The following is a 12,609-nucleotide window of genomic DNA, read 5'->3' as shown; positions in this document are numbered from 1 at the left end:
AATATTCTCTTAATGTTTTTGGCATTCGCAGAGTCATTTACTCATTCCTCCAATACGTCCTGAGCACTTGCGTGTGATGAGACAGGTGAGGGGCCCGCAGCCCTGGAGCTGAGGTACCAGTGGAGGGAGGGGCGGAGGGAAGAGGGGAGGGAGGGAGGGAGGCAGCCCTCATGCCTCACTGGTTGGCTTTAGGCTGCCAGTGCTCCCAGGAAGGTCACAGAAGGGGAGCAGTTGTGTGGGAGGGGGCAGCTTGGAGGGGACGACAGAGAGAATTTGTCGATCTGCACCCGGCTCTGCCGAGGCTCTCGCTGACTTGGCTGGGGAGCAAACTCAGACCTTAAAGCTCATTTTGGCTTGAAGGCAGGTGAGAATGACCTGCGTGGTTTAGGGTGCTTTTCCTGCAAAGAAGCAGAGCAGAATAAAGCCCGAGCCCCAGAAGGTCAACGAGTGGGTGGCCCTCACAAAGTAGGGCAGGTGTTCGGGGAGCCAGGTGGCCTGCACCACGGGGAGATACCGGTCACCTCGAAGGGCTGGAACCCAGACCTTGTTGCCTTTTATGCCATTTCGCTGCCTTCAGGGCTCTACCTGTTGGCGTTTGAGGGGGTACTTGTGCCACAGCGGTGCTTCCCCTAGTCCGCTCTTCGCTGTATCGCTGGGCCTCCTCAGGCCTGACGGTGGCCACCACAGCCACTGGGCCCTGCTGGAGCTGCCAATCCAGGTCCCTCTGTGCGCGCCCTTGCCTCCCCGTGGTCGTCAGCCAAGGCCTTTCTCCCCCAGTTGGCACAAACATGCCCTTCTAGAGAGGCCCGTGACTTCCCATGCCTCCCGGGCTGCCCTTTCGTGGGTTCGCGGGTACTTCTGATTCAGGTGGCTCCTGAAATCTGCTTTCCCATCAGCCTTTGGGGATGAGGCTACCTGTCCTTATTTAGAAGCTGGGACGGTGAAAGAAGAGCTGCCGCGGCCTGCCTGTGCTCGCAGCCTCATCCCTCCGACAGGCTGTGTGTGACCCGCTCCCAGGTGCGGCACGGCTCTGGCCGGTCTCCCGTTTCAGCACATTTTCTTCTTTTGACTATTTTGACAAATTTTCTTCATTTTGACTATTTCCTGGGGTAGCAAGGAGTTATGCAAATGAGCACTTACTCTGCTGTCTTTCCAAGAAGTTCCTCTAACTGCTAAATATTTTAAATAGTGAGACAAGAGAGATAAAATGTCAGAAGATTAAGAGGTACTTTTTTTAAATTAGAAAGCTAAGATGAGAAAAGATAACAGAAATAAGTAAAAGGATTAAAATTAACAGTGATGAGACAGAACCTGAACAGTTACCAAATGAAATTAGAGAATTAGATGAAAGTATAAAAGAAGAACTTAGGAAGCCAAAAGTAAAAGCCATGGCAAAAAGAAAGAAAGAAAAAGAAAAGAAAAGAAAATGGGAAAGATTTAAAAGGACTAGCATTTAAATTTTTTAAATAAAACTTTAAAGATGAAAGAGCTAGAAAATAATACACTAAGCCGAGCAATCTTAGTATTTTAAAGATTAAAATATAGATTGTAAGCAGCAAAACAGGTTTTCTCATCCCGCGAAGTGGTGCATTAAGGATGTGCCTGGACTTAGCCGTGGAGAAGCGCAGCTGATGGAGACGCTGGCTGAGAGCAGGTTGCAGGAAGTGTACACCAGCATCCTCCTGACCCGCCGGGAGACCTTCCAAGACCCCAGCGGATGCCTGAACCCTCAGCTGGCACCCACCCCTCTGTGTCCTGTGCTTTTTCTTACATGCGCACCCCCATGATAAAGTTTGATTTATAAATTAGGCACAGTAAGAGATTCGCAATAATGACAAATATGAAATAGTTACAGCTAAATACTGTAATAGAAGTGCATGGATGTGGTTCCTCTCAGTATCTCTTACTGTGAAGGGACTTTTCCGGCCACAGGTGACCAGGGAGGGTAAGTGGAAGCGTGGGTGGAGGGGGAGGGGACTAGCCTAGCACAGAAGGCGTGCGGACACACGGAGAGAGCTGCGCTTGGACTGCGTCCAAACTGTTCTGTGGAGGAGAAAGGGGTGGTGGCATGGCGTGGACACCGTCAGATCCCCCAGGGCCCCTCACCATTTCTGGTTTCTTCTCCCCTCCTCCTCTCCCGTGTGCTTTTGCTGCATTACAGCCCGGGGAGGCTGTTCCTCAGCAGGCCGAGCCCTGCCCCATGTGCAGAGAGCTCCAGCACCTGGGGGTTTATGTCTGCCCATGCCAGCGCGCGGCCTGCTGGGAGGCCTTGTCTACCTGGGCTGCACTTCCGAACTACACAGCGAGCTCTGGGCTCCAAGCTCTGTGTGGTTTTACATTACATGAGCATTAATTCCAATAATGCGTTTTATCTGCAGCAGGTAATCAATGTAAGTGATTAATGAGACGTTTTCACTCTCCTTTGTTTGTATCAAGTAGTCAAAACTGTGTGCGTTTCACCCTTCCCCATGTCACCTGGCCTGCCTGTGCCGCGGGGGGTCCGCAGCCACACGTCCCAGCGGCTACCTCCCTGGAGCCCAGGATGCTCCCCTTGCCTGTCCCTTTAGGACTCGGCCTGAAATGGAACCTCCCAGGCTTCTTCCCTCCCCATCCAGCTTTCCTTTGTTAGTTTTTTTTGTTTGTTTGTTTTTTTTGATGCACTTTCTGTAAAAGGTTTTTGCCTACAAGTATTATTTTTGAAATTTAAAAATCTAGAAGGTTCGGAAGCTATGTATGTATGTTTCTCTTCCAGAAGCTCTGCTTTGCTATTTATGTGTGTGTTTATTGCTAAGGCCACGCTAAAGCCTAGTGACACCGAGGGAAGAACTGCTAACACACTAAACCGTGGCTTCTGGCCATCTGCCGCCTGTGGAAGCCTGGAGCCTTTGATGTCTCTCTAGTAGCTGCCAAGATAAGCCAGCCTAGGGGAAGGGGACCTAGAAGTCTGGGTCAGGCCACAGCCTGTGGCTTCTTATGCTAGGAAAGACAAGGGGCAGCTGGGTTGTCACTTATAAGGAGGGGTGTCGGGGGACCTGGCAAGAGGAGACCAAGGGTGGGGCAGCCTGAGCCCTTCCTGCTAGGGGCTTCAGGGGTGGAGTCACTACATGACCTTTTCTCTTTGCTTTTGCTTTTGAAACATGCCTGCTGCTTGGGCCTGACTGGCACTGCTAGAGCAGCTTGGGAGTGGGCAGTGCCCATCTGGCTCCAAACACCCAGGCTGCCTGGAGTCACTTCTCTTGGCATCCGCCCTGCAGCAGGCTGGTGGTTCCCTGCGCAGATGCCTCCTGTTGACAGTTATCCCTGAGCCACTCGGCTTCTGTCTTGTCACAGTCTTTATGCTTTAAAAAAAAATCAAAGACATTATAAAGAGTTGTCTCCATGTTCTCATAAAGCGTGATTTATAAAGAGTTACAAAGCATTACCTAAGACTGCTTTTTATTTTTATTTTTCCACTGCCGAAGAATTGGATTTGTTTGCTTATTTGTCAGTTGAGGGAGAAGCAGGTGAAGAATGCAGCTAGTTGGCTCTGAAGATGACTCCAGTCAGAGAGAGCAGGACCTGCCACCTTTCCCCAGTGGAGCAGCCTTTTGGCCAGAGCTGGCTGGCCCACCATCCTCGCTGTGTCCTCAGAGAAAGGAGCAGGCAGGTCTCAGGAATGTGTCCCTCAGTGTAATTCCCGCAAGCAGTTCCTTTATTCAGTTGACAAGTGTTCACGTACCCAACACAGTAGTCCTCAAATCTGCCTTTGGTCCTTTTTCTTTCCAGTGCTATGGCCCGCAGAGCCCCTGTTGTGACTCTTCTTGGGTATTTGAGTTGGGAATTCAGAGAAAAACCAAGCACTCCTGGACTAACACAGTGATGGTCGTGAGGTCCAGCCACTAGTTTTTCTTCAGTAGTGTTCTAAAAAAAGCACTGCCTTGTTGAATATGTTTGTGATTGCTGAAAAGCCAGTCATTTACCTTAGACCCTTCACTTACTGCCGAGGAGGGCGATAGGGTTTGATTGGTTTCCGGAGTTGAAATACCTTCTTCTCTATAGTGCTCACCGTGGTCTTGCTCTGTGTGATAGGGTTGTGGTGTAGTCTTGGGGCACCTGGGTCTGGGGGATGCCTTGGGGTCCCCCTTCCATACTTACTAAGGGGCCAGCCTCGGGGAGGAGTACCAGGATCAGCTAGTTAGTGGCCTGCCATTCTTCCCTGTTCTCAGTGCCTTTTCCAACTCCTTCTGCTTCAGTACAGCACTCCAGCCTCCAGGCCCACTGATGGATCCGCTGACGAAGGGGTCCGGGGGGAGTCAGATGGCGCAAACCCTGCTATGGAAAGCAAAGTCGTCTCTCTCCTTTGGCATCCAGCCCCTCCAGACGTGGCCAACAAAAGACCCTGAAGTAGAGTCCCAGGTCAACCTGTAAGTAAGTAAATGAAGCACTGTCTGTTTGGCTCATGTTTAACTTAATGCTCAGGAAGAAAATACTTGTTATCTTTTGGGGGGAGAATACAGCAGGAGAAGGGAGTGAGTGTTTGACTGGGAGATTTCACTTCTATTCTTAATGATGTCTTATTCAGGTCTTTTGTCGTTAGTATTCATGTGACCCTCTCTGGACCACACCCTCTCTCAGGCAGTTCCTGAGCAGATTTCAGTTCCTGTCTTCAGGGGATTTACAGCTCATGAGACAGACAACCATTAATCAAATAATTACCCAAAAAGATACAAACAGTTGTATCTTGATTCAGTAAACATTTACAGACTGTCTTCTATGTGCCAGCAACCTACTGGACATATAAAAGAACAAGACATTGCCCTTGCCCTTGAATATCAAATGGTGGGTAGAAGGGGGGAAATTCTCATTATTGTTCAGAAGAATTTCGACTAGTAATGGTACTATAGCACTGTATTAATAGACTGGAGGCCCCATAGGGGGGTGAGTACAATTTCCTGTTCACTCCTGAATCACCATGGCTTTGTTATGTGGTTCAATAATGTTTGTTGGATGAATGAAGAGGATACCACAGACAGGGGTGCTTAGCACTCAGGGGAATCAAGCAGCCGGGTATGACAATGTGATCGAGTTTAAAAAAATAAAGTAAGATGCTTCATCAATTGAAAGCAACAAATACCTTCGGGGGCTTACTATAGATCCAGTGCTTTTATGAAGCTAATACCCAGCTAGGGGCTTCAGTCAGAATCACCCATGAGGATTAAAAACAACTTGTGCCCGAAATTGATATAGTGGTTCTGGAGGGGATGAAAGAGAACTCTTTTTTTTTTTTTTTTTTTAGATTTATTTATTTATTTATACAAGCACTGGGTATAGTCAGAAGCACGGGAGGATGAGAGAATTCACGAGAGTCAGAGCGGGGAACAGAACAGGCAGACTGACGAAGTACACTGCTGAGGGGAGCAGCAGGCATGGCAGGAGAGGTCTGTCATGCCATGTGGGACCCTCACCGGCGGCCAGGGATCGAACCGGCGCTGCAGAGGCTGCAGGCAGCTTCGCAGCCCAGCGCTCAACCACTGAGCCACCAGGGGAGGCCCAAAAGAGAACTCTTGAGGGCGCTTCCCTTCAAGAAGTTCACACCTATACAGGGAGACAGACAAGTAAGCAAGGAACTGCAGAGCTGTGTGGGAGTCAGTGAGTCCAGGAAGACAGAGAGGACAGGGGATAGCAGCTGAGCTCAGGCAGGCAGGAGCAGGGAGAAGGCCACCTTGAACAGAGGAAACTGCAGAGCCACAGTAGTAGATAGACATTAAACCAGAGGTTCTCAACCCCATCTTTATAAACAGACGAATCATTTGGAGCTTGACAAACATATAGGAAGCCCGTACCATCCCTCCAAGATACTGAATAATACTGGTAAAATATTGATAAAAACAGGCCTCCCTGGTGGCACAGGTGATTGAGCACAGCGCTGTGGAGCTGTCTGCAGCCTCTGTGGCGTGGGTTTGATCCAGACCAGCGGGGGAGATACCCACATGGTGCAGCAGGTCTCTCCTGACTTGCCCACTGCTCCCCTCAGCAATGTATTTCAGTCAGTCTGCCTGTTCTGTTCCCCTCTCTGTCTCTGGTGAATCCTCTCACCCTCTCGCACCTCTGGCCTGTGCCTCATTTCTTGTATGCATGAATAAATAAACTTTAAAAATATATATTGATAAAAACAGCTCCCTGGGCCATTCTCAAGAGTAGCCAGTGTTGAGAAAGCTGCTTTAAAAAACTAACCAAATAGGGCCTCCCCTGGTGGCACAGCGGTTGAGCGCTGGGCTGTGAAGCTGCCTGCAGCCTCTGCAGCACCGGTTTGATCCCCAGCTGCCGGCGAGGGTCCCACATGGCACGACAGACCTCTCTTGCCGCGCCCGCTGCTCCCCTCAGCAGTGTATTTCATCAGTCTGCCTGTTCTATTCCCCGCTCTGGCTTTGGTGAATTCTCTCACCCTCCCGCGCTTCTGAACTGTACCCAGTGCTTGTATAAATAAATAAATAAAAATCTTAAAAAAAAAAAAAACTAACCAAATATAATAGTCACAAAGCTCTTACATGCTGGCTGGGGCGGTCTGAACTTTATATCTCTGGCATGGGGAGCCACTGGCAGCTTTTATCATCTTAGGAGTATTGCAATTTGAAATATAAACGGCTCCATGGTTTAGAAAAAAATTTGATTGCTAGTTCCATAGCCCATTCTTTGTGGAAAGTCTGGAGGCACTGTTGGCTTTCCATGCTTTCCATAGGTTCATTTATGAAAACAGGAGAATTGACTATCCCTTTGAAATGAAACTGAACATTTCGGTGACTAGTAATGAAATGAGCTACATGCCCCTGTTTGTCGGGGTCCTCTGGTGAAGCGCAGCCTCAGCGTGCTGCTAGGGAGGCAGGGCAGCCAGGCTTCGTCTAGAAAGGAAGCGGGTTCACTCTTCTTTCCTCGGTTATTCATTAGCAGAGGGAATTTGTGCACAAGCTACCCAACCCAGAAGCTTCTGGTTGAACACCGGGGAGCCTAGCCTAGCCTATGGCCCTTCCCCTCCAGGTGGAGTTAAAGGCCTCTTCTTTTAGACTACAAGCCCCACGATGCACCGCGCGGGTGACGCATCAAAGGGGCGGGCAGGACTGCGGGGGAGCCAATGGGGCGCAGCGGGAGCTGTCCAAGGTGGCCCTCCCGCGCCCTGTTGGAGAACAATCCGAGTAGGGGTGGTATGGGATTTCGGTGACTAAGCAGCTGCGAAGACAGGGCAACTGGGGGACCTCCTGAAGGCCAGACTTGAAACTGATTCCACCAGGGAGTATTGTTGGGTTCTCTGCAAAAGAAGCTAAAAAGAACCCCTCCTATTCTGGGGGCCACTCATTCAAACTCAGTCATTCAGCAAATATTTATTGATAACCAGCGTATACAGGCCACTTCTACAAACATCCTAAATGTGTTTTCTCATTTAGTCTTCACGCACACACACACACACACACACACACAATCAGGTAGCTACTGTTAGTCCCATTTTACAGATAAGGAAGCTGAGGTTCAGGGGGTTAAGATACTTGTCAGGATGCACAAGCTTATAAGTAAGAGAGCTGCCATCGGAGCCTAGGTCTGTCTAGCCCCAGAGCCCTCCTCCTAACTAAGCAGTCACGAGCAGTGTCTATGGAATGTCACTGTCTACAGGATACTGTCGAGTGAAGAATATAACAGCGCTGGACAGCAGTAAAGTTTACCAAGCAAGAGCTGGACCTTTGCTAGGTACATGCTAACATAAATACCTGCTCTTGGCCTGTCAAGGCTCTGGTGTCTATTGAACAATTTACTTTTTACTGAGCACTTGCATGCTGTGCTGGGCCTGGTTCTTGACACTGGGAGTGGAAAGGAAGCATCAGTCCAGACATGGTGGCAGGGGCGCTTATAAAAGTGCCATTACCTAGGGCAGTCCAGAATTTCTCAGTGGAGGGGATACTTGAAGGATTTAACTTAACCAGGCACAGGTAGGGGAGGCCTTTGCAGACAGAGGGGACCATATTCAAAGGCCAGCAACATTAAAATACTCTGGATGTTAAAAGAACCATGAATATTCAGGTTTGCCTGGTGCTGCTTGGGGAGGGGTGGGCAGGCAGTGAACCTGGGAAGGTAGACAGAACACAAGGCATTGGGGAGTGCAGGTTTAACCGCCCTGCAAAGAGGTGAGGTCTTGACTCTGTGGGCTGGGCCATAGCATGATCAGATTTGCATATTGGAAAGCTAATAGGTGTCAGTGGGCAGCTAGATTGTAGTAGGGTAAGGCTGGAGGGACAGAGACCTGTTTGAGTGACTGGGCAGGGGATATTAAGAGTTGTGATGAATAGCAGGAGCAATGGAATTGACTTAAGAACTATTTAAGAAGAAGGGTTAAGTGAACCTGGTAAATGTGTGGCTGGTGGAGTGGGACATGAGCCTTAGAATTTGGACTTGGGGCCTCCCTGGTGGAGCAGCGGGTTGAGTGCAATGCTGTGAAGCTGTCCGCAGTCTCTGCAGTGCTGGTTCGATTCCTGGCTGGCCAGGGAGATTCCCACATGGCGAGGCAGACCTCTCCTGCCTTGTCCCCTGCTCCCCTCAGCAGTGTCTTCCATCCATCTGCCTGTTCTGATCCCTGCTCTGTCTCTGGTGAATTCTCTCACCCTCCCATACATCTGGCCTGTACCCCAGTTCTTGTATAAATAAATAAATCTTTAAAAAAAAAATTTGGACTTGGGCAAACTTAATTGGTCTTACAGTTAATTTGACGGCCCAAAATTCTAACTAGACTCAGACAAAGATCACCAGATAAATGCCATCAGGACTGAAGCGGGTATGAGTACATCTTCAGGGGAAGGAGATGCTTAAGAAAGCCTTCCTAAAGAGAAGTACATGAAATGGGCCTCGAAAAAGGTGTAGAACCTTCCCTTTCTTCACTTCTTTTTCTTGAGTAGATTTGACTAGGCAGAGAGCCAGGCAGGAGGATATTCTAGATGGCCACTTCCTGGTTCGCCTCTTGGGTGGTGAAGTCATGGAAGATCTGGAAAGTTAAATTGGGGAAACTACTGTGAAACATGTACTTAATCCTGAGGAGACTGGGAGACAGGCAATTGATGGTTTGAACTCTGCTTTACAGAAGGTCACTTCACAGATGTGTCCAGTGAGGAGGCCAGAAAGCCAATGAAGATGTGGACTAGGAAGGAGCTTATTGGTTGCCAAACCCAATTCACATTAGCTTGGGCCACGAAAGAGAAGATGTAGGTTCACGTCACCAAACCAAAGAAAGGGCAGATCCGCCTGCAGGAAGGCCTCACCCGAGGACTCCAGTGCCGTGCGGTCACTCCTTCTGCCCCTGCTCCCACCACCTCCATCCCGGAGCCCTGCTCCTCTATCTGTTGGCCTCATTTCTCCTACTGTACATGGCTTTGTGCCATGCAGAGGCGGTGTGATCTCAGGCAGCCTGGGGTACATTCTTACAGCTCTGCAGCTTGAGAGGAAAACTTCCCCATCAGTGAGAAAAGCCCTGTGGGAAGATTCTAGTCGTCAGTGTGGTCACGTGTCCCTTCCTGTTCTGTGGAGGAACGTCTCATCCCAGGGAAGAGGGGAAAGCATTTGGGTTTTTTTGTTTGTTTGTTTATTTGTTTGTTTGTTTTTTGTCCCGTGAGCAGAACAGCCTTGGAGAAGAAAAGGTGTGGCCGTGGAGTTTGAATGCTCTTGTCTGCCAGGTGGGGAGAGTTTCGAGCAGAAGGGGAATGGTCTGTGAGTGGGCACAAAAGTAACTTAGGAAGTTCTTTCAAAATTAGGGCTCATGAAACCTACTTAATTAGAATTCCTTTTGGGGGGTGAGGAGGCTTGCTCAGGAATCTGGCTTAAGGATTGAATGCAACAGAAAGTTCAAAAATCTCAATCAGCAACTGAAATTGCTGATTAGCAGGGCCTGGGAGCACCTTTGAGATGCAGTTTCAGCTGGGACAGGAGGGCAGAAGGCAGCAGGGAAGCCCCGCACTCCTGCTTTCCTGAGTGACAGCCTTGTTTCCGGGCTACTGCTGACCCCTTGTGAGGTGACGTTTCTCCAGAGAGGTTTTAGCTCCATGCCAGAAACAAAGGAGCACCGTTAGAAAGATCCAGGGCAGTTACAGCTTAAAAGGATGTCAGCCAGACGGGTGCACTGGGGAAGGAAACTCTATGGGGACTCCACCTGAGGGGGTGGGGGGAACCAAGTATTGTTTAAAAATGAACAGTGATGTAAGAAATAATTTTTTAAAAAAAGAATATTGATTTACTAAAAAAAAAAAAAAAAGATGTCAGCTAGGAAGGGGGTGGTGAGAATATCTTGAAAGTTTTTCATCCTCTCTGAATTATCTGCTAATTCTTTTTTATTATCAACACTCCCTGTGATTACTTACAATGTGCTACCAGAGAGTTGGGGTTCTCTAAAAATATAAATGAGACTTCATTTCCTCACCGGGCTGAATTAGCCATGGTTTGCGTTTTGATCTTTTGAGGAAAGCTGTCGTGCATTTGAAGGAGTGTGTCATCAAGACATTATGCAAATATTAGGCAAATTTGTATTTAGAAATTCAAAAAAAAGTAACTTCCAGAACTCTTGAAAGACCTCGTTTGCTCCTGAGAGTAGGGCTGCTGGGCTTTAAGACCGCTGCTGGGAGGCAGGCTGCAGTTCATCGCGGGGCGTGTGTTCCCTGCCCCCCCCCATGAAGGAGCCGGGGTGCCCCCCAACCTGTCCTCAGCCCCATCCCCTCCCCCGCACTCTCCTTTGGGACCTGGCTGCCCACAGCATTGGTGTGTTGTTTCCTCTTCTGTTTCCAAGTGGGGATGTAACAGGGTGGTCCCAGGAAAGGGGGAGGTTCCCTGCCCCACCCAAGGGAGGGTGGAGCTGAACAGGAAGAGGAGAAGCTGCAGAAGAGACTGAGGAAGGAAGCAGGATGGAGCCAGGAGACCTGGAGGAGGCGCATGGAGCCTAGAGACACGTGAAGAAATTGCGCTTGTCTTTTGGTTGTGGACGGGGTGACACAGATGTGGGTGAGACCCGTGGGGAGGTGACAATGGCAGTTTTTATTTTAATGTTGATTTTGTTCTTTTTCTTTCGGGCTTGTTCGGTTGTTTGTGACCCTTTTTTGTGGGTCCCCACTGGAAGATGCTTTAGACTTGTGGCAGGCTTTGGGGCCTTGCTCTGGGCCAGTCCCATTTGGATGGAGTTTTACCCACGAGGGGACGGGTCACTTTGGGTGTTTTATTTAGAAACTAGACTCTTTGTCTTTTCTATATTGTTTCCTAGTTTTATTAAAGTTTTTTTTCATTAAAGTCTCATGTTTTGTGTTGATGCGGCGGATGGCAGAACCCATTTAAAATAGGCAGGTTTGCGGGGGTTTGGGCTGCCCCTCTCCTTGTCCTATAACAGGGAAACAGCTGGATCTTCTGGAAACAGGCGTGGAGGCCCCTTTGCCTCTTTCTCTTCTGTCAGATCTTGAGCTAACAATCCCCAAGGCCACTTCCGCGCTGGCCACACTGCCACAGGAGGTTGTCCCAGGGTCTGACTCCGGGGAAGTGGGAGTTACTGGACTCTGACCCCGCGGCGAAAAGCTGACCGAGACAAAGGCATTTGGCTTTCCCTTGCCTGACTCTCCCTAATTCTCAACTGACTTCAAATTCAGAAAGAAGCCATTTGACTTAATGATAAACCTGCAAAGCTCGCACAGTGTAAGCCAGGCACGGATGTGAGGGTTGGTTAGAGGGGCTTTGGTTTTATTTGCTTTTTTCTCTTGTCCTTGCTGTTTTCGCAGAATGCTCACTGCATATTCACGGGTGTAAGTGAAGGGTCACAGGTCAGAGATCCCCTGGGAAGTCTTCTGCAGCAGTGAAGGTCTGAGCTAGGGCAGAGAACGTGAAGATGGAGGGGAGAGAGGGGCAAGGAGCTGGAAGACCTTGTGGATCTGGTCACAGGCAAAGCACCAGGGGCCCAGTGGCCTCTGCAGTGGCACTACCAGCCACAGAAGATGGAGAGCCACCTCCCCAGGGGGTTGGTGCAGCTACTCAGCGGACACACTGAGTGGTCAGGGGGAAGAACACAGGAGCTTTTGGGCAGTAATGTGGAAAGGTCACTGAGATAACAGTAAATGAAAAAATATCAAAACAAAGAGTAGAATTGGGAACAGGATGCTACCAGTTATGTAAAAAAGGGGGGAGAGGGAATATATGTTTCTCTTTCTTTGTAATGTGCGTGGCCTCTCTGGAGTTACACAATAGGCAATGCAGCTCCCCTGTAGGGAGAGAAAATGGGGGCTGATGGGCCAGGAGCAGGGAGACTTTCCCTGAACAGCCATCTGGATAAGTGAGTTTTGAACCAAGGGAATGTTATCTCTTCAAGGGAGGAAATGCAAAATACGGAGATACAGCACACAGCCTCCCCACGCAGCACTGCAGGGAGCAGAACCAGGGCCTGGGGCTGACTAGATGTCGTCTGTGAGAGAAGGTGAGAGCTGTGAGAAGACCGAGCTCGGTCATGGAGAAGGCAGTTCTGCTAACAGAGGGGCTGGAGTGGGATGTGGGGCCATGTTAGGTTTGGGGGGGGGCTGCCTCGGGTGTCCAGGGAACTGTGTCAGTGATTGAAAGTCTGACTTGGTAGCTGGA

General features: G+C 49.4%; 1 protein-coding gene across 4 annotated transcripts in view; it reads left to right on the top strand.

The window, feature by feature from the left end:
• GARNL3 (GTPase activating Rap/RanGAP domain like 3) overlaps window positions 1-12,609 on the top strand; it is a 122,661-nt gene that overhangs the window by 8,985 nt on the left and 101,067 nt on the right. For 2 of the 4 annotated variants that reach the window (XM_037491476.2, XM_054688776.1), the window contains exon 2: window positions 4,233-4,403. In XM_037491476.2, coding sequence (XP_037347373.1) covers window positions 4,261-4,403 — 143 coding nt within the window. In that variant the 5' untranslated portion in view covers window positions 4,233-4,260. Of the gene's footprint in view, window positions 1-4,232; window positions 4,408-12,609 lie in introns of those variants that run through there. The other 2 variants (XM_054688777.1, XM_054688778.1) reach the window with 2 other exon arrangements.

Source organism: Talpa occidentalis, unplaced genomic scaffold (assembly GCF_014898055.3).
Source record: "Talpa occidentalis isolate TD23 unplaced genomic scaffold, MPIMG_talOcc4v2.1 talOcc4.7, whole genome shotgun sequence".
NCBI classification, from domain to species: domain Eukaryota; kingdom Metazoa; phylum Chordata; class Mammalia; order Eulipotyphla; family Talpidae; genus Talpa; species Talpa occidentalis.
The sequence above is the reverse complement of the archived record's forward strand: the minus strand, read 5'-3'. Positions and strand labels throughout refer to the sequence as shown.